Source organism: Spinacia oleracea, chromosome 2, assembly GCF_020520425.1.
Source record: "Spinacia oleracea cultivar Varoflay chromosome 2, BTI_SOV_V1, whole genome shotgun sequence".
Lineage (NCBI taxonomy): Eukaryota > Viridiplantae > Streptophyta > Magnoliopsida > Caryophyllales > Amaranthaceae > Spinacia > Spinacia oleracea.
The window spans coordinates 72,573,598-72,595,233 of record NC_079488.1 but is presented as its reverse complement, the minus strand read 5'-3'; the positions used below and the strand labels follow the sequence as shown (position 1 = coordinate 72,595,233).

Here is a 21,636-nt window from a genome sequence, read left to right as displayed (position 1 = left end):
AGCTACGCGATTTATTAAATGCCGTACGAAGTATTAAACATAATAATAGCTTAATAGGATTGAACTTTCCAAAATCAAAACTAATTTAAGATCCAAACTTTTGAGTTTTGTTAATCAGGAGTATGATATTTGGGATGTCAAGAAAAGTCGTTAAACAGCAGAATTTACATGACTTTTCCCTCAAAAAGAATTTACATGACTTAATCGCAGAGCAGTAACCAAATAAGGAACACACAAATCACAAAGTGTAACCAATATTCTCGGTCTCAAAGTTTACACCAAAGCCACTGGAAACACTTCATTTGAGATCTCCTCTAGGCTCTAGGAGACCTGTTTTCACTTGATTGAAGAGATTTTACATGACTTGATCGCACGGAAGTAACCAAAGGAACACACAAAACAATCTTGGAATAAATAGTAGAATCCAAAATAACCCTTATGTGAGCAGTGAGCTACATTAGATTAGTTAATCAGAGTTTGCTGGCAGAAGCTACATTAGGTATTTACTAACGAATGGTGACTTCTTCTTACCTACGTTGTAATGTTCTGACTTTTGAATGGTCAACAGATTAGAGTTAGAGCAAAAACTTGCATCAAGTAGTTAAACCAGCAAGAATAATTATCTACTTCCTCTGTGCAGATTGGCAAGATATGGTTACTTACTTGTGGAGACTAAGCGACAAGCATCTGGCAACGGCACTCTATCTTTTTCACACTGGCCTATCTTCCAAACTTTGAACTTGTTAGCAAATGGAGCAGCTAATTCATTCCATTGCTTGAGCATTGACATTTTATAGGGTCCCCTGACGTCTCCAAGTGGGCCCATGCAATACCATTCATTTTGCTCTGTTTCTGCAGGTGCATACCTTCTCATTGTCTTCTTCACTCTCTCATTATCACTTAAATCAATGATATGCACACCGATTTTCTTCTTCTCCCTCTCATGATCATCACCTAAATCAGTGGTCTGCATCCCAGTTTTTAGTTTCACATCATTTTGATATTCAAAGTGACCCGATCCTTGATTTTCCTTTTCTGTATCAGGATCATTTTCAGTTTGAGCTGCTGCAGAATGGAGCTCTTCTCCTTTGGCAGGTGACACGGTGTGATTCTCCTGTTTACTTTCTGCAAGTCACACAAGAAAAAGAAAAAAAACCAAACAAAGAACTTCAAACTATGCTTCTGACAATGTGCTAGGCAACTGGGGTGCAATGACATATCTAATAGAATATAGTCATCATCACCAGTTTTTAGTTCCACGTCATTCTGAAATTCAAGGTGATCTGATTCTTGATATCCCGTTTCTGTTACAGGATCATCTTCACTTTGAGCTGCTGCGCAATGAAGCTCTGGATTCTCCTGTTTACTTGCTGCAGGTCACACAAGAAATAAAAAAGGAAACAAAGAACTTTAAACTATGCTCTGACATTTTGCTAGGCAACTGGGGTGCAATGAGATATCTAATAGAATTTAGTCATCGTCACCAGTTTTTATTTTCACGTCATTCTGAAATCCAAAATGATCCGATCCTTGATTTCCCTTTTCTGTATCAGGAACATCTTCATTATGAGCAGATGCAGAATGGAGCTCTTCTACTTTGGCAGGTGACACGATGGGATCCTCCAGTTTACTTGCTGCAAGTGTCCCAATAAAAAAGCCAAACAAATAATTTCAAACTATGTTCTGATATTGTGCTAGGCAATGCAATCAGAAATATGGTAGAAACTAGTTATCTTAAAAACTCGACACAAAGTGAGCCTGATATTGTCCCACACGCATAAAGGCTCGAAAATAGTTTATCTATACATCTAACACCTGAAAAAATATTTACCATGTCGTGTATGTTAAGGGTGAAAAGTCAAAGTCAATATTTGACTTCTGTTGACTTTTGGCGCCAACATTTAAATTCTGTTACAGCTTAACAACTGCTAACAGAATTCTGTTACAAGCATAACAGAATTTAAATGTTGGCGCCAAAAGTCAACAGAAGTCAAATATTGACTTTGACTTTTCACCCTTAACAGGTAAGAACTAGAATTCAAGGGAAACATACCATAAGATTTGCTGTTTATAATAGCTGAATGATCTATCAACATCAAACTCATAGCATATGCAATTTGAGAAACAGCTAGTAGCTCTCAACTTTAAAGAAAAGTATTACAGATAGATCCAAAACAGCTGATCAAATTTCATTTTACTGGTTATATGATTGTCCTTGGTAATTAGGCCAAACCATACAATTCTTTTATGCAATGGACCTAGAGAAGGCAGAAATGATGAAACCTAAAAGGAATACTTTTAAAACCAGCTTTTTTTCCATTTAATATAAGTCGCACTATATTTCCTCCCAAAATTTACAGAATAGACAGAAGAATGCTCAACTGTTAGTAAGAGAGGAAAAGAAAAATAGTGATGAGATCCAACCTGCAGCTTTTACTTTGTTCAGATTATTTTCAGAACAAAAAGATCTTTCCCAGCTTTCATTAGCTCCCACGGAACTAGTTTCCTGCTTTACATCATCAGCTATTACTTCAGGAATCTGCTGTATCAGGCGCAATTGCTCCGATGGAGATTCAAGTAGTTTTCTTCTTTCAGTATATTCCACAAGTCTAATGCGCTGTTAAGGAAACTACGACAGAGAGAAGAAATATGGGAATTAAACAGATCTTACCCAAGGTTTGGGAAACTAACAGAGCCAAGACCGACTTTTTATTTATTATCATGTCAGCTAACTTTGTTATCCTACGCCTTTAAACTGTCAATCAGCCACCTTTGACATCCACTTTTGGAAGGTAACATTGAAACTTCTCTATGTGGCTGTCATTTTGAAATAACCTGATACAAAATTTGTATAAAAAGACCCAGAAAGGTAACAGGAGTAAGATGACACCACAAGTAAGGAATAGGTGACTAGGTGTCAATAGTTGATCATTTCAAGTGCTTATCATTCAAGGAATATCTGGTCTTTTAAAATCATTTATTGTACCATCTGGATATATCTCTTTGTTAGGAAATTATGCAACTTTCCTAATGAATCAGATTAGTAGGAATAACAATAATATTTAAAATAACACACACAAATAAATTGATTATCCGACAAGTGTTATAATCTCTAAATACGCTGCAAAACTTTTACTGAAAAAATAAATAATACACAAGTGTTCACAATACTTATTGTAACTCACAACCCTTACGCACCCCAATTACACCCAATAATGTTTTGGGATGATTATTACAAACAATAACCTATGTTTATATAGTTTTTAGTTTGCTAAATATAGGTTGTTAAATTAGCAAACTATTTCTTTCCTATCAATTTGCATGCATGCATTCTAAAAGAATTCTAAGGATTACATTGCTTCCTAAAAATAATAGTGGTTGTTAATTATCCAACAATCTCCCACTTGAAGACTGATTTTAATCTGTCTCCACACCTTACTCCATGGAGTACAGCTTTCTCGTATGTTACTCATGCATGCCAACTAAAGTGGAACACAACTTTAGTTTGTCAATAGTCACCGCCTTTGTTAACATATCTTCCGGATTCTTAGTTCCTTGAACTTTTTCCAATTTTAGCACTTCATCCTCTAGTAAAGATCGGATAAAATAATATCGAAGCCCAATATGCTTTGTTCGAGAATGAAATGCTGAATTCTTTGCAAGTGTATCGCACTCTGACTATCACTATATAGAACATTATTCTCCTGCTTGAATCCCAACTCGGTTAACAAACCTTGAAGCCATATCATCTCTTTACTGAGTTACTGCTACATATTCAGCCTATGTAGTGGATAAAGCAACAATCTTCTATAACTGCGACATCCAACTAACCGTTGTATTTCCAACTAGGAATATATAGTCGGTGGTGCTCTTTCTATGGTCGACTTCACCTCCAAAGTCTGCATCGACATATCCTTGTACTTTTAATTCACCTTTACCAAAGTACAAACATTTCTTTGTGGTACCTCGTAGATACCTCAAATCCATTTCACTGCTTCCCAATGAACTTTTCCTGGATTTGACATAAAGCTGCTAACAACTCCCACTGCATGTCCAATATCTGGTCTTGTATAAACCATTGCGTACATTAAACTCCCAATGGCTGAGGCATAAGGAACTTTAGCCATATAATCTTTATCTTCCTCCGTCTGAGGGCACTGATCCTTGGATAACCGAAAGTGACTTGCCAAGGGTGTACTAACTGGCTTGGAGTCACTCATATTGAATCTCTGTAAAACACGTTTCATGTACTCTTATTGAGATAATTGCAAAGTACCGTTATGCTTATCTCTTGTAATTTGCATTCCAAGAATCTTCTTTGCTGGACCTAAGTCCTTCATGTCAAACTCCTTTGACAATTGCTGCTTCAACCTTTTAATATCATCCATATTTGGACCTGCTACTAACATATCATCGACATAAAGTAGTAAGATGATATAACTGGACTGATATCTTTTAATGTAGCAACAGTCAGCTTTGCACTTCTGGAAATCTTCCTTGTGCATAAAGCTATCAAACTTTTTATACCATTGTATCGGGGATTGTTTTAGGCCATACAAACTTTTCTTAAGTTTGCACACCATATTTTTTTTCCTACTTTCTAAGAAACCTTCTGGTTGATGCATATATATCTCTTCATCTAGATCTCCATGAAGAAATGCAACATTCACATCTAATTGCTCAAGATGAAGATCTTCAATGGCAACAATATTCAACACTGTTCTGATGGTATTGAGTTTCACAACAGGTGCGAAAATCTCATTATAGTCAACTCCTTCTTTCTGTTGGAACCCTTTGACTACTAATCAAGCTTTGTATCTCTTAGAACCATCAGGCTCCTTTTTCACTCGATATACCCATTTATTGTGAAGGGCTTTCTTAACTATGGGTAACTCAACAAGTTCCCATGTCTAGTTTGAGATCAAAGATTGCATCTCATCTTTCATTGCAAGCTCCCACTTGCTAGCATCAATGGTCTGACATGCTTCATTATAGCATTCAGGTTCTCCCTCATCAGTCAATAATAGATAATTCATATATTTTCTGTTTGGCACATGTGGACGAGTAGTCCTCCTCAATGTTGGTACTGGACTAGAAGGATGTGGCATGTTGGACTGTGGCATAGTGATTTGTCCAGTGGATTCATCTTGTTGAGGTTCCCTTACAATTGACTCTGTCATTGTACTATCTGGAACATAATCTTCATCAACAAACATCGGCCCACTTTGTACTGATTCGCTGGCGTCAGTTTTGTGTTTGTCCTTGTACATAACTCTTTCATTGAAAATCACATCTCTAGTACGGATCACCTTTTTGTTTTCATCATCCCAGATGCGGTGTCCAAATTCATCCTCACCATAGCCAATGAAAGTACATTTCTTAGATTTAGAATCAAAGTACATTTCTTAGATTTAGAATCAAGCTTATTCCTGCCTTGATCACTAATATGCACATATGCTACACAACCGAATACCTTTAAGTGAGATAAACTTATCTCATTCCCACTCCATACGTCTTCTGGTATTTTGTATTCTAACGGAGTTGAAGGTCCTCGGTTAATCAAGTAAGGTGTTGTGTTGACTGCTTCTGCCCAGAACTGCTTCGGTAAACCTGACTGTATACGAATGCTTCTGGCTCTTTCTGTCAACGTTCGGTTCATACGCTCAGCTACACCATTATGTTGAGGTGTACCAGGTACGGTTCTCTCCATCCTTATTCCATGATCATAGCAAAACTTCTTAAACGTGGAGTCTTCATATTCACCACCATTGTCACTTCTGAACTTTTTGATTTTCAGACCTGTCTCATTTTCAACCATAGATTTCCATCTCTTGAAAGCTTCAAACACTTCAGATTTATGTTTTAGAAAGTAAACCCATACCTTACGAGAACGATCATCAATAAAAATTACAAAATAGTGTTTTCCACCAACGGATGAAGTAGTTGTTGGTCCCCAAACATTGGAGTAAACAAGCTCCAACTTTTCCTTCTTTGGGGTTCTACCACTAGTCTGAAAGCTTACCCTCTTCTGCTTTCCAAGTATGCACTCCTCGCACATGTCTATTTCAACAGACTGTAACTCTGGAATTTTTCGTTTTGATTGCATAAGCTTCATCCCTTTATCACTCATGTGGCCAAGTCTTTGGTGCCACAATTTGAAATTTTCATTTCCCGGTGCAACTGCAATTGAAAAACACGCCCCTACTGTCATGTAAAGGGTACCACTCTTTTTACCATGCGCAACTGTCATTGCACCTTTCGAAATCTTCCAATTATCACCTTGGAAATTTGTAGTGTAGCCTTCGCTAGCCAACTGCCCGACTGAGATCAAGTTCTTTCTTAGGTCGGGAATATGCCTGACATCTTTCAGCTGCCAGACTGACCCGTTTAACTTAATCTTCACTACACCTTTACCAACAATATGACAAGGTTGATCATCACCAAGATATACTTTTCCAAGGTTTCCAGGGACATACCTCTCGAAGAAATATTTCTTCGAAGTAGCGTGGAATGATGCTCCAGAGTCTAACACCCTGGACTCTTCCTTGCTCTCCAGAGAGCATATCAACGCATCATCTCCTTCCAAGGTAGAAGTGATATTCGCTTCTGCCTTCGCTTCTTGATTTTTCTGTGCACTATTGCACTGATTTTTTTAGTGCCGATCGTCCCACAATTCCAACACTCGATAGTCTTCGAGCTTGTTGAATTATAGGGAGTCCTTGATTTCGATCTCCAATTTCTAGATTTACCTTGATAGCTTGATCTTCCACGTTCATTCCTTTTGGTTGAATTTCTTCCTCTTGACTGTGTATGCAATACTGAAGAGGTTGATGATTCACCCGACTCTCTCCGTCGGATCTTTTCACTGAGAACCAGATCACGAACGTCGTCAAATTTCAACTTATTGCTTCCTGACGAGCTACTCACAGCTGTGACTGTAGCACTCCAGCTACGTGGTAAAGAAGATAAAAGTATCAATGCTCGAACTTCATCTTCAAAATCTATTTCGACTGAACTTAATTGAGTTGTGACTGAATTAAGTTCGTAGAGATGTTGAGCTACCAATGCACCTTCCGTCATCCGCAAATTGAATAATCGCCTCATTAAATGAACTTTATTAGAGGCTGATGGCTTCTCATACATATTTGAGAGAGCTTTCATAAGACATGTCGTGGTCTTTTCCTTTGCTATATTAAAAGCAACATTGCGTGATAACGTTAATCGGATAACTCCGAGGGCTTGCCTGTCGAGAAGATTCCAATCTTCATCTTTCATTCCATCTGGCTTAGTTTCCGAGAGAGGTTCATAAAGCTTTTTCTGGTATAGGTAATCTTCGATCTGCATCTTCCAAAATCCGAAATCTGCACAATCGAATTTCTCGAGTTTTATCTTTCCTTCATCTGCAGCCATTGCTCCTACTTAAATCTCACTTCTTTCAATCGTATTTGACGATTCGTATATGGATACGAACAGAATTTACCAACTCGGCTCTGATACCAGTTGTTAGGAAATTATGCAACTTTCCTAATGAATCAGATTAGTAGGAATAACAATAATATTTAAAATAACACACACCAATAAATTGATTATCCGACAAGTGTTATGATCTTTAAATACGCTGCAAACTTTTACTAAAAAGATAAATAATACACAAGTGTTCACAACACTTATTGTAACTCACAACCCATACGCACTCCAATTACACCCAAAAATTTTTCTCTAAAAAATTCTCTTAAAGCTTTTTTCTCTCTCTCTCTCTCTGCTTTTGTGTTTTTTTTTTCTTTTTTTGGGATGATTATTACAAACAATAACTACGTTTATATAGTTTTTAGTTTGCTAAATATAGGTTGTTAAATTAGCAAACTATTTCTTTCCTATCAATTTTAAGACAATGCATGCATGCATTCTGAAAAAATTCTAAGGATTACATTGCTTCCTAAAAATAATAGTGGTTGTTAATTATCCAACACTCTTTCACCTCCAGTTAGTTAAGAAGTAGCAAGTCAGTCAATATGTTCAAATCAAGGATCTTAGTTAATACTTTTTCAGCGTATGTTTGGCCAGAACTCCCGCTCAACTGACCTTCCCACCTATAAGCATCAGAGAGGCAATAGGTAGAAGGAATGACCTCAACTGTTAAGGTAAAATAAAATATAGGTAATTTTGATGGGAGTGTGATCAGATCCGCGCAACCCCCATCTACACCAAAAAAGGAGAAAACGAAAAAGAAGAGGAAAGGGTTCGGATGGAATTGCAAAATTTTCCAAACACATTTCTTATCTAACACAACTCACTTATACTACAGAGTAAACACTAAAATTGTTTGCAAAGCTTAACCTTCTTTAGTAGTACTGCATTTAAAGCAAAGATGTTTAGGATAAATCAGAGACTGCTCGTTAACTATTATCTGTGTCTAACACCATAGCTAAATTATTCTCTACTTAATAGATTATAAGCTCATTACTTTAACACAAACAAAAATGATCAAAGCCACAAAGGATACTCTCTTCTCCATCCTTTCTCATTTGCCTTGTCCATTTTACTCTTCAGTACTGCAAATTCCTTCACAATCCACTGGAAGAAACCAGAGTTCAGTTCAGCAAGGGTAGGAACAAATGACAACACCCAAAAAGAAGAATGATGTGAAGTATAGATGAAAACAAAGCTCCTTTTTTCTTTACTCGTCATGATAATTATATTAAAGATAAAAGGCACATACACAGACAAACAATTTCATCCAGAAAAACAGAAAAGAAATACACATACACACAAATTGAACACACTTCACCTTGTTTCTTAAAAAAAACAGTCAGGAACATATCAGAGATAAACACTGATAGCCTGCAGAAACAAGAGAAATAAAAGTTTTATGCAGACCATGAGATCAATCTGGTCTTCAGGTTTATCAGATACAGAAACTTGATCACCTAGACACACCCAAAATATATGAAAAACAAAGTTCCTTTTCCAATATTAATAATAAGTCTGAAAATCAATTAGTTTAGAAACCAAATTATTATAGTTGAGATCGGGCACCAAATGGAATCAAAATAACCATGCACTAATAAAAGTTGCAAAACCAACAAATGAAAAGTTGCATCTGAGACTCGAAGACACATAGCAAATCAAGTGCTGTTTTCCTGGCTTTAACTAGGCAGTTCTAGTGAGACGCGGATGCCTAAGCCCACAAGAGGTCAGCCGCTTGTGTCAAGGTCCGAGTATTATAACAACAGACCGGGCACCGCGCTCTTGCCTATTTGGCGGCAAGGGCGCAAACCATGTGCAGAACGAGTGTCTCTGGGCTCGAGCAAGTGTTTGATTCAGCACGAGCATTAGTGCCTGTTGGTGACGAAAGTGACCGCCGAGGGTCGATCGGGGAGCTTGTGTGCACACAACAGGCACAAGCAAGGCCGATGAGGAGAATGTATTTGTTGGATTTGAGTGCTTTAGAGGGAGTGGCGGGACAATATCTTTAAAAGCTTACAACAAAACTCTAGCAACAATAAATAAAGCATGTGCAACAATTGGTGATAAGTGAGAATTTCATTCATTCATCATCCCTCATAGAGGTTTATTTTGAATAAGCTATAAAGTACCAATAAACACACCAAATTGACAGTATACCAAATTGACAGTAACATAATAATTTCATCTAAAGCATAGGAATCTATTAGAAAAGTCCTAGAAAGAATTAGATAAGCAACATATAAAAGAAGCTTGGATTCTAATTTCATCTAAAGCATAGGAATCTATTAGAGCCGCTTTTCCCATTTTTTTGCTTGATTCTCTCGGAAGAGCTAGGCGACACCCTCGAGTCACTTGTTAAACTCTTGGTTGAGTTTGGAGTCGGGCCCTCCAAGTGGTAGGCGTCCTCCTAGTTTTTTTTTTCCTGGGTGATAGTTTTTCCAAGGGGAGTATTCCGTTAGTCGTTCTGCAACCTCACAAGTTCACGATGCGCCTATTCTTTCAGCAACGAAGTTGAACAATCAATCTTTCTCCTTTACATCTCGGTTTTCCAACATGCAAGCCGAGTATTCTTTCACATAGTTGCGTATGAAGCCTTTATGGCGTATCTAGTCATTTCATTCGTGCGACAAACTCAGTGTTCTCGGGGTAGAACTGGTCTTTGTGTTCCTTCTCGAACTCATTCCTTGTATTTATCTTGATCTTTCTTCCTTCGATGTCAGCGTGCTTGGTGCACAGTCCATAGCTTCGCACCGTCTGACAAGGGCATGGTCGCATTATCCACCTTTAGATCGTCACTCTTTGTACTGCTCCATGTTGAAGAGAAATTATCAACTCCTTTCGAGTCCCTTGCATCATTGAGGCTTTAGAGGTTTGATCTTCAACGCACCTCCTCTACCAGAGTCTATTATCAACTAAGTTGCTCACGAAGCGCATCTCTTTCTCGCAGTCATCTCATGTTGTCTTAATTTTAGACACGAATACAGGGACACGAGATAAATTACAAGAAAAAAAAAAAAAGGGGAATGAATTAAAATTCGTTGGAAAATTTGTTAAATGCTATCCAATAAAGTTCCCTCTTTTCCCATTACAACCTCAAAAACGAATGTGGGCTTACTTTCAAAGAGTGGTTAGGACTTAGCCGAATCACTAAACTGAGTACTCCTTATTAAAAAATATTCATTTGTATGTCTATCATATATATCACAAGTTCTTGAATAGCTTCTTTTAAAAGGGCTTCTGCTTCCTATTCTATCTATTTGTGCATCAAGTTCGAAGAATGTCCAGTTTTTGGCCTTATCTTGCAGGTGACGACGACGTCTTCAAATTTGTAAATTACAAACTTAAACTTATATTTCCACTTTAAATGCGGGTCATTTTCCGGAAAAATCAATCGGAATATGATGTCCTTAATCTTATTAAAACACAATTAACCAATTTGCTAAAACAATAAAAAAAAATGAATAATTTCTGACAAATTTGTTTTTTACTTTTTGTTTAGTGCTTTTTTAGAAAACAAAAATCGGATTATTATATTAATGACATCATATTCTGATGGTTTTTTACGGAAAATGACTCAGGGTTGTAATTTAAAGTGAGTTATAAAGTTTAAGGTTGTAATTTACAAATCTGAAATTTTGAGGTTGTAATTGGCAAAGAGACAACTTTTTTAGGTTAGTATTTAGCAAATTTTAAAAACAAAAGTTAAAAAAAAAATTAAAGTCTAAGAGAAATAAACAATGGGAGGTGAAGTACACTTACAACTCTAAAGTAGGTCACGTGGGTTTCCATTTTCTCTCACTTTTTATCCCCTTTCTCTTCCAACTAGACTAACCCCTACATTAAAAGAAAGAAAAAAAAGAAGGAAAGAACAAAGCTTTGAGAAAAATAGGAGCATGTGCCCCAACTGTTCACCACTCGTCGTCGGAGATGATAAGTGGTTTTGACCACTGCAAAAATCACATCTCGAGTTCGTATTTGAATTATTAGAAAAAGCCCCATGCTTTACACACAAAAAAAAAGTGAATTTTACTCCCAATTACAGTGTAGGAAAATGTATTCCGTGATCTTTTCATTGATATTCCATAATAATATATACAACGTAATAGTATAACCGTTTGCATAATTCTAGGCATAATTAGAGGAGCTAATTAACTATAAACAAGGAGTAAAATATTTACTTGCTAAATATAAGGGATTATACTAATATGTGCATTGACTATTTTCATAGTCTATCACACCCCCGCAGTCGAAGCGGGAGGTTGCCGTAAGCTTAGGTTGTCCCTGAAATCATCAAAAAGTAAGCGCGGAAGACCTTTAGAGAAAATGTCTGCAATTTGGTAACGGGACGGGACGTGAAGAACACGACCTTCTCCACGAGCAATCTTTTCACGTACGAAATGAATGTCCATTTCGATATGTTTAGTGCATTGATGCTAAATTGGATTCCCGGAAAGATACGTCGCACTAACATTGTCGCAATAGACTCATGTAGCTTTCTTTATAGGACAACGAAGTTCCAATAGAATATTTCGGAGCCATCATGATTCGGAAACTGCATTAGCAACGCCCCTATATTCTACCTCTGCACTGGATTTAAATAGAGTAGGTTGGCGTTTGGAGGACCAAGAAAGCAAGTTATCGCTAAGAAAGACAAGAGGTAGATCTCCTAGTATCTGGCAGCCACCCCAATCCGCATCCGTATAGGAGATAAGAGACGAAATAGTGGACTTATACAGATGAAGACCATAATCAATATTCAATAGTGCCTTGAATATAGCGCACAATGCGCTTGAGAGCACTCATATGTTCAAGTTTTGGGTCGTGCATGTGTAGACAAACTTGTTAAACACCATATGAAATGTCCGGTCTTGTGAAGGTGAGATATTGTAGGGCACCTGAAAGAAAACAATAAAGAGAAGGATCATCACAAGGTGGACCAGCGGAGGAGCCAATTTTGGCTTTTGTGTCAACTGGAGTGTGGCTAGGTTTGCAGGTAGTCATGCCGGCACGCTCAATGATGTCTGTTGCATAGTTTTTCTGAGACAGAAACATACCACCTTGAGTACGGGTAACGGCAACACCCAAAAAGTAGCTCAAAGGACCCAGATCCTTCATAGCAAATTCTGCACTGAGCATGGACATGAAAGATAATCTGAGAGCATCTGAAGAAGCTGTTAGAATTAGATCAACATATAGCAGAATATAAGCAATATCAGTGCCGTCACAATAAATGAATAGAGAATGATCGGAGCGGCTGTGAGAAAAACCAATAGTGGAGACAAAATCTGCAAATCGTTGATACCGGGCCCGTGGAGCTTGCTTAAGACCATACAAAGACTTTTTCAAGAGGCATACATAATCTGGATGATCAGGATCCCGATATCCCATTGGCTGATGCATATAAACTGTTTCAAGAAGGGTGCCATGAAGAAAAGCATTTTACACATCCAACTGATGAATGGGCCAAGAATGTGATAATGCAAAGCTCAAAACACTCCGGATAGTAGCTGGTTTGACAACCGGACTAAATGTCTCGTCCTATGTTACTCATACACGATACGGGTGTCTTTGTCGTGTCAGACACGGGTATCGGAGTATCCGACACTCCGATCCAAATTTTTGTAGACACTTCGACACAGTCAAAGGAGTGTCTTGACTAGATTTTTAGACACAGCTACCATATAAAGTGTCGGAAAAAAATCGACACTTCTTATAAATTAAAAAATTTCTGAAAGTAAACATTAAAAATAATAATAATATGGTATTATGTATTTAATAGGCTAAGGTGTATGGTGTAAAATAAATAAAAACAAAAAAATAAAATACGGATTAGTTGTTAAGAACTAAAAAAAGCCCTCAAAAAGATAAAAGATTCCCTCAAAACAGTGAGCTGTACAGCTACTAAACTTTAATAAATAAAAGAAAAATAAAATATGTCAAAAAAGATTAATAAAAGATGAAGGGTCCATGAACCAACAGCTGTAATTAAAGCTTTTAGTCTTTTACTGTGCAATATGATACACGAAAGTCAAGGACCACAACCCACTCTCTGTCTTTCTTTCTTCTTTCTCTCTCCTCAACCCTTCTTTCTGTTTTCTTTCTCTCCCGAACCCTTATTTCAGCCATTTTTCCGGCCGATTCTCCTCACCAAGGAGACCAAAAGCCTATTATTTTTCGGTGAAATTCAGATCTACAACAAAGAGAAAGAGTTCGACACCTGATTTTTGGATTCTTTTCCGACACCGGTGTCGACACCTCCCCGCACACGTGTTGAGTGTCGTGTCGCGGGTCGGGTCGTGTCGACACCGACACCCACCGCCGGGGGCCGTGTCGGAGTAACATAGGTCTTGTCACAATCAATGCCAACCTGTTGGGACCTGCCATCACCTGCAAGACGGGCTTTAATATCGATCCGATCGGGAATGAGAGTACCTGACTAAAGCAGCTTAACACAAATCACTTTAAGAACACGGTTGCGATTGAAGTTCCCGAAAAGATCTTGTGCCGCTCAAAAGAACCATCAAATTTCTTTTTATGTCGAAAAATCCACATAGAACGAATAAGATTAACATTTTCAGGACGGGGTACCAACTCCCACGTCTTATTTTAAATAAGAGCATTATATTCATCAACCATTGAAGATTTCCAATTTTGATCATTTAGAGCACTTACTGGATTTCGGGAAATGGGCGAAATTGAGGTGGTATAGGTGCTCAAATTAAAACGGGTTTTGGGCTTGTAGATCCCATTCTGGGCTCTAGTAGTCACACGATATGCCTGTTGCATTGGATGAGTGATGGGAGAGGGAAGCCCAGGAGCGTTGGTGGGACGCTGGCTGGACTGATGGAACATGGGCTAATTGGAGGAGTGTTGTGTAGCGTGTTTTGGGCTGGGGAAGAGGGGGCAGTAGTGGTTTGGCAAGGGAAGCAATAATCCGGGCTAGATGGTGCTCGATGCTGCGTGTTTTGTGTTGTGTTAGCAGGTAGGCCAGGGGAGCAATCCATGTTAGATTCGACCGGTTGTGAGATGGGCTGAGCTGCTGTCTCTGTGTGGGCCAGGGGTGGATCAGAGGGAGTGAAAAAGTGTAAGAGATAGGGTGACAAGCCATTATCCAAAAATTCATATGACGTGGGCTTTGGATTATGAATATTAGAGAATGGAAATTGTTCCTCATCAAAGATGATGTGTCGGGAAATAATTATTTTCTTGCTTGACAAGTCATAACATTTGTAACCCCTATGATTGGATGGATACCCCAAAAAAACACAAGGTGTTGAACGTGCTTGTAACTTATTTATAGTTGTGGACGGAAAGAGAGGATAGCACAAACACCCAAAAACCCGAAGATGAGAGTAGGAAGGGGTCTTTTGATATAGTGTTTGGGTGGGAGATTTAAAGCCCAAGAGTTTGGTGGGAAGAACATTTAGAAGGTAGGTGGCCATTTGAAGTGCATGATGCCAAAATGCGGGAGGCATGGAGGCATGGACAAGTAAGGTTCTCACAATATTGTTAATGGTTTTTATTTTTCGTTCCGCCTTACCATTTTGCGGTGAGGTATGTGGACATGAGAAACGAAAATTTAAACCATTAGTGCTGCAAAAGGAGTGAAAAGATTTATTATCAAATTCTCGCCCATTATCACATTGGATATTTTTTAAATCTCTCGAATTGGGTTCGTACGAATGCCTTAAAAGATAGGAAAATTGAGTAACTTGGGACTTGGCAGAGATAGGATAAGTCCAAAAAAATTACTATAATCCAAGAAAAAAACATAATAACGATGCCCATTAGAACTTAAAACGGGAGATGTCCACAAATCACTGTGAATAATATCAAATGGCATGGCAGTAAAAGACATTGAATCATAAATTAGCAGTTTAATGTGTTTTCCCAAAGGACAAGAATGACAAAACGAAGTTCAAGCTTTGTTACATTTAATCAAATCATTGTTCTGTAGAGAACTAAGAATGGCATGTCCCGGATGCCTGAGGCGAGAGTGCCATAAATTTGGAGAAGCAGCTAAGAAGGTGGATGGAGTGGTGGTTTTGTGATAGGCAGTAAGTGGATACAATTCCCGGGTGCTCTCACGTCTCAAGAGGTGGCTCCTCGTCCGTAGATCCTTCACAGAAAATCCAAGAGGATAAAATTCAATAGACACATTATTATCTGAAGTGAATTTGCGAACGAAAATAAGATTTTTGATTAGTTTGGGTGCATGTAATACATTGTTGAGATGCAAAGGAGGGTTAGGCGGTGTGAGGGAAGTATGACCACAGCCACAAATTGGAATAGTGCTACCATTACCAACAACAATTCCAGTATTTTTGCTCAAATTAAAATAAGACGTGAGAGTACCTGAATTGGCGGTCATGTGGGAGGTAGCTCCGGTATCCATATACCAATTATCATCCGTTTGGTGAAGAGAAAAAGTATGCATTGCGGCTTCAATATCGATCGGTGCATAACCAGAAGAGGGAGCTTGCATTGCATAAGCTTGATGAGGCCTAAAAGGTAGGCCTAGCACACCTGAACCAATGTTGGGCCGTTGAGGCCTTTGCATCCCTTGCGGCAGTGAGGTGGGATAAGGGCAGGGGGGCAGAACCCTATGGCCATGCTGCGGCGGTGATGCGTGGCTGGGCCACCGAAACGTGGTTGTGTCCTGTCTGACCACCTCCTCGGCCGGAATAAGGGCAGGGGGGCAGAACCCTATGGCCATGCTGCGGCGGTGATGCGTGGCTGGGCCACCGAAAGGTGGTTGTGTCCTGTCTGACCACCGCCTCGGCCGGAGTTTCGACCGCAATTGTTGTTGTTATTGTTTCCTTTGCCACGATAATAATTTTTCCTGCCACGGTTGTTATTGTTATTGTTATTATTAGAACTACGACCATTGGAATGAGAATTACCCCCATGATTATGATTGGATGGCTGTGAGGATGAGTCGTCTTCCATGAGCAGTGTCGTATTGGACGCGGTGTCGCGAGCCCTTTCTTTGGCAGTTGTATCTTGCAGCTTCAAACGTGAGCAGAGTTGAGTGAAGGAAGGTAGGGTTTTCTTTTGCTGGATGTTGGTGACAAAATAGGAGTAAGCCTCAGGCATGCCTGCAAGGGTGCGAAGCAAGAGTCTTTGGTCGGCTACAGGAGATACGACATTCGCCAATTGGTCCGCAAGAGACTTAAGTCGGTTGCAATAGGCAATCACCGATGAGAATCCACCATCTTTGTATTGGTTAACTCGATTTCCAGGAATACAACACGATAATTTTGGTTATCCAAGAAGATTTGATGGACTCTTTTCCAAGCATGTTCAGCAAGGTCATCAACCACGAGGATGGAGGAGAGGATGTCCGGAGATACAGTGGTGTAAATCCATTGTAGGACCACGGCGTCTAGCCTTTTCCAAAGAGGGAGGTCTGCAACTTTAGCGGCGACGACAAGTTCTTTCTCATCCGTTGGAGGGATGATGTGATCAAGAACCGAGTGCACCATAGCCTGCACCTTAAGTAGCTTTGCCCATTCGTGATATTGGCCGGTTTCAAGATCAAGTGTGATGGAGATGAGAGACTTGACGTTGGTTACGGCTAGGGCGGAATAAAAACCAGTTTTCTCGGCCATTGGAGGAGGGGAAGATATCACGAGATGAACAAGGAAGATGACGGCTAGAGGAGAGGAGGATGGTAACCTAAGAGTCTGATACCATGTACGAAAATGTATTCCGTGATCTTTTCATTGATATTCCATAATAATATATACAATGTAATAGTATAACTTTTTGCATCATTCTAGGCATAATTAGATGAGCTAATTAACTATAAACAAGGAATAAAATATTTACTTGCTAAATATAAGGGATTATACTAATATGTGCATTGACTATTTTTATAGTCTATCATACAGATATAGGGTTCACTAAACCTAGATTGAGAAAATTCTTTAAGCATTGGCTGCCAAACCGTGTCCGATTGACCAGCCAAAGATTCCATACCCACATCCGTGTCGCATTGGGTCGACACGGGTATGAGTCCAAAAGTAGCATGTCGAAGTAACACACGTCTCCATCTTGGACTGCTTACTGGGTCTCTTGGTGCCTAGGTTTGAACTTGATTCTGATACCAACAATTCGAGTGATTTAACATCAGATCGTGTGACGTGCTCTTGCCTATCTGGCGGCAAAGACGCAACCCTTGTGCCGAATGAGTGTCTCGAGGCTCTTAGGGGCACAACCAAGTTTTTTATTCATAACTAGCACTCTTGCCTATTTGTAACAAGAGTGAGGGTCGAGGGTCTATAGGGGCACTTGTGCGCACAACAGAAACTAGCGAGGCTGTCGAAAAGAATGTATCTGTTTTGCGAGACTTGATCGATTTGGAGTGCTTTAGATTGAGTGGCGGCACAATTAGTGAGAAGTAAGAATTTCATTCACTCATTTACCTCTCATAGAAGTTTATTTTGAATAAGCTACAAACTATTGGTGATCACTGGATTGATAACATAATAATTCTATCTAACTCCTAAAGACCTAACAGAAAAGTCAAAGCATTAGATAAGCAAAATAGAAGTAAAGGAAGGTTGATTTAACACCTTGGATCTTCACAAAAATTATTGCTTACATTACAATAAAATAAGTCATGAATGTAATAAATCCTTTTGCTAGTTCCTAAATCCTAAGTATTATGATGCATTATTATCAATAAAAAAAATCTTGTTACTCCTATTGAGTACTTGCAACACTTGCCTTTTTCGGGCGTTTCTGAATACTTGCAACACTTCCTCTTTTGGCATGAGACCACTAATTCTTTATTGTTTCTCTTCCCTTTTTACCCCACTTGCACCAATTCTTTATTATTTCTCTCACATAAACAATTAAAATATCACCATTAACCCCACTTGCGCTACATAGTAACCGCAAATGTTCCTAAAACTACACGCAAACATGAGTGTTGCGAGTATTAGAAAACGGAGGGAGTATTTAGATTGTGAAAAACATTTGGATATGTAAGATAAATTAACCATGAGAGCATGAACCCTTATGGCTACCCACCTCAGCCTCCGTAAAAAAGGCCCCTTGGGAGTTGGAATCGGAGAATAAGGGAGTTCCCACCCTTTAAGTGCACAAAGTACCCCATTGGGCTTTAACCTCATGATCTCAAAGTCGTGAAACATGAAGTTTTAACTATTAGACTAAGCCTTGCTCAGTTGAATAGTGAAAATTAAAGTTATATTTTACATAAATAACCAGTACTTAATTATTACATATATGTGTCTCATCCAGTGTTTTTTTCTTAAGGCACGTCTAGGCACAAGGAGTGCACTGTATAAAATTCAAAATGTTGTTCTGGAGTGCGCCTCGTCTGCTTTATGTGCGTGGGTGCGCTTCGCCTAGAACTAAAATATCACTTACCCCCTATCGCCTAGCAATTCAGCACCTCGCCTTTCCTAGACCCACCCTTTCGCCCCTCTCCTACATGGGCTATACCTACCCCTTTTCACCTTATGCTTAGGGTCTCATAAGCTAATGACATCGTTACACTTTACAACATTTCAAAACTTGTGCTAGACAACAAATTACAGAAGAAAAAAAAACAACAAAAATATATTTATTACCTACATTTTCGACATTGTTGTTAGACAAAATGTAAAAGCGATCTAAAGAGCAATTAACATTACTTAACCTTATCAAAGTAAAATTAAGAACCAAAATAAAAAAGTTTAGTTGGGGGAGAGGGAAAGAGAGAGAGAGAGATGAAGATAGCAATAAGTGACAACTGGTAGCTTCATAGATTTGAATTGGGCCTATTGGTTCTGATACCATCCACGGATTCAAACATCCATTTCATTCATTTGTCCTTCTATTATGGTGAAGGGTTCTTGTTTACAACCCTAGATTTTAAAATATACGGTGAAAAACTTGTTAGTTTTACTATTATTCCATGTACAATTTGTTGTTGCCTATTGTTTCTAGTTCTCCATCTAAGCTCTTATTCACCTATCAAAAGACACGGTCATTAACTGCCGGTGAGTTTTACGGATCTATCTGCAATGTTTTGTTATCTATTTATGGTTTCTAATTCTCCATCTATGACTATGTCATCACTAGCCTAGGAAAATGATTTCTCAACTTGAGGATTCCAGATTGCATTCCGGGAGAATTCACATCTTTGTAGATTGTAAACCACAAATTGGTGAGCCAAAACTAAATTTTTTGATAACCTTGATATCCACTTTAAAATGCTTGAGTTGTAAATGTTGGAGTTTCTTTTCTTCCTCCAATATGATGCTTTAAAAGAAGGAAATTTCCTTTGTCCCACATTGATAAAAAAAAAACCCACTTTTTACCTTCTTTAAATATGTTGGAAATTCTTGTTGAGAAAACAAAAGAAAATAGTGAAAAGTGTAAAGTGAGAAACGTCCCTCATTGGTAGGATATCAATCAACTCATGTATTTATATGTTGAGGTATGAGTATACTTCTTTTTAAGAAATCAGTAGGGAGTCTTGGTGGACATACTCACACGTGCGTGTAGGCTGGTCGGTTTGGGCTCGGGCCTTGGTATACGCGGGTGGGTTATGGGCCTACCTATTCCTTTTGGTACCCAACCGTTTTGGCTAAGTCATTGTTACAAGAATCTATTGATTTTGTAACCATTCGATTAATTAAGGACTTAAATATGCATTATTCTCTTGGCTTAATTGAGGCCTTAATTAATATGCATTATTCTCAATTAATTTCTTTAACCATTTTTTACCGTTGGAGTTGAAAGAGTTCATGATTATATTAATCAAGTTTCTTTTCATCCATAAGGGACGGAAATACATACACACAATACATGTACACAATTCCAGGAAAAAATCAAACACATTCTTCCCTCTCTCAAATTGCTCTGGTTTTGGGCATATATTCTGACTCCATTCGAGTTTGTGAGCACACAAATTCGGAGGTGTGTTAATCCTGGAAGGCGACCGCTTTTGTTCTACTGCACCAGGAGGTAGTGCGGAATCGTCTTTTAGGACAGCGGTATTACACGGCGCAACAATTGTTCATTAATATTCATCCGATTGTTCGCGTTTTCCAGATAAGTTTATTCTATCTACATTCTTATAGCAACATTATTATTTTATTGTGCTAATATGCAACAAAATATACCATTACCCTTTAATGATTTGTTAGAAGACTAGAGAGGTGGGTCTAGTAACCACACACGCACGCGTCGGGCCGAGTCGGGTCGGGCGAGTGGCGCCGGCGCATTCGCAGGTGGGGGTGGGGTTCCTTTTTACTAACCGTTATTATTTGTGGTCGTGCAATCATGTACGTAACGGTTAATTGATTTCTTTGACGATTTGATTGCTTTAGTTATAGAATCAATAATTTATTGTGTTTCCGTTTTTCTGGCTTGACCGTTTTTTGGCTATAAAACTCGACCTTCCCTTCCAGAAAAGATACACAGAAAATTAATCTCTTCATCTTCTCCAAAAATGAAAACCCAAAACCACCATTGTTCTGGGCATTTCTTAAGGGTGTCCTCAATTTGATTCTTCGTCGTACACCGAAGGGTTGGAGTCGTGTATCCCTGGGGTGGGTTACTACTAGTCCGCGTGTACTTAGCGGCAAATTCGACTTTAGGGGAGTGATTGGTGTCACGCCACGATATTGTTACAGATAAGCTTGTTCTAATTATTGTTGTTATCAGTCATAGTTCCTATGGTAAATCCCTGCTTCTTGTCTTCTTAGCCACTTTTGACTTATCCTCCTAAGAGTTTCACACAAAAACTCAAAGAAAACCAAGAAAAAATGGAAAAATAAATGTTGGATTTCAAATTTGGAGTATGTGAGCAGGTTCTTCCTTCAACCTATTAAGGTCTTCTTCTTCTTTTAGGGACAATTTATGTGAGATCCTATCATTGAAAACTCAAATGGAAATCAATGGTTTTGTCAAGAAAGGGTAGATTAATATTGATCAGAAGCACATGTTCCAGTTTACACATTTACTTCATGACCAGGCCACTATCAACTGAACGGGTAACCTTTGTCCTAATAATGATTTTCTGATAAAAAGGGTTTTCATCGGATGGAGGCGTTATTCTTTTCACCTTATTCTAAATCAGACCAGAACAAGGCAGAAAAAGCAAAAAAACACTCACAAAAAACATTCAGAACAGATAAGATCGGACCAGAA

At 38.6% G+C, this 21,636-nt stretch overlaps 1 protein-coding gene across 2 annotated transcripts in view; it reads right to left on the bottom strand.

The window, feature by feature from the left end:
• Positions 1 to 379: 379 nt before the first annotated feature.
• LOC110801282 (uncharacterized protein At5g08430) overlaps positions 380 to 21,636 on the bottom strand; it is a 58,425-nt gene continuing 37,168 nt past the window's right edge. For both annotated transcript variants that reach the window (XM_022006630.2, XM_056836999.1), the window contains 5 exons: positions 8,504 to 8,574; positions 2,425 to 2,609; positions 1,485 to 1,634; positions 1,245 to 1,370; positions 380 to 1,125 (listed from right to left, as the gene is read on the bottom strand). In XM_022006630.2, the coding sequence (XP_021862322.1) occupies positions 656 to 1,125; positions 1,245 to 1,370; positions 1,485 to 1,634; positions 2,425 to 2,609; positions 8,504 to 8,574 (1,002 nt within the window). In that variant the 3' untranslated portion in view covers positions 380 to 655. The remainder of the gene's footprint in view (positions 1,126 to 1,244; positions 1,371 to 1,484; positions 1,635 to 2,424; positions 2,610 to 8,503; positions 8,575 to 21,636) is intronic.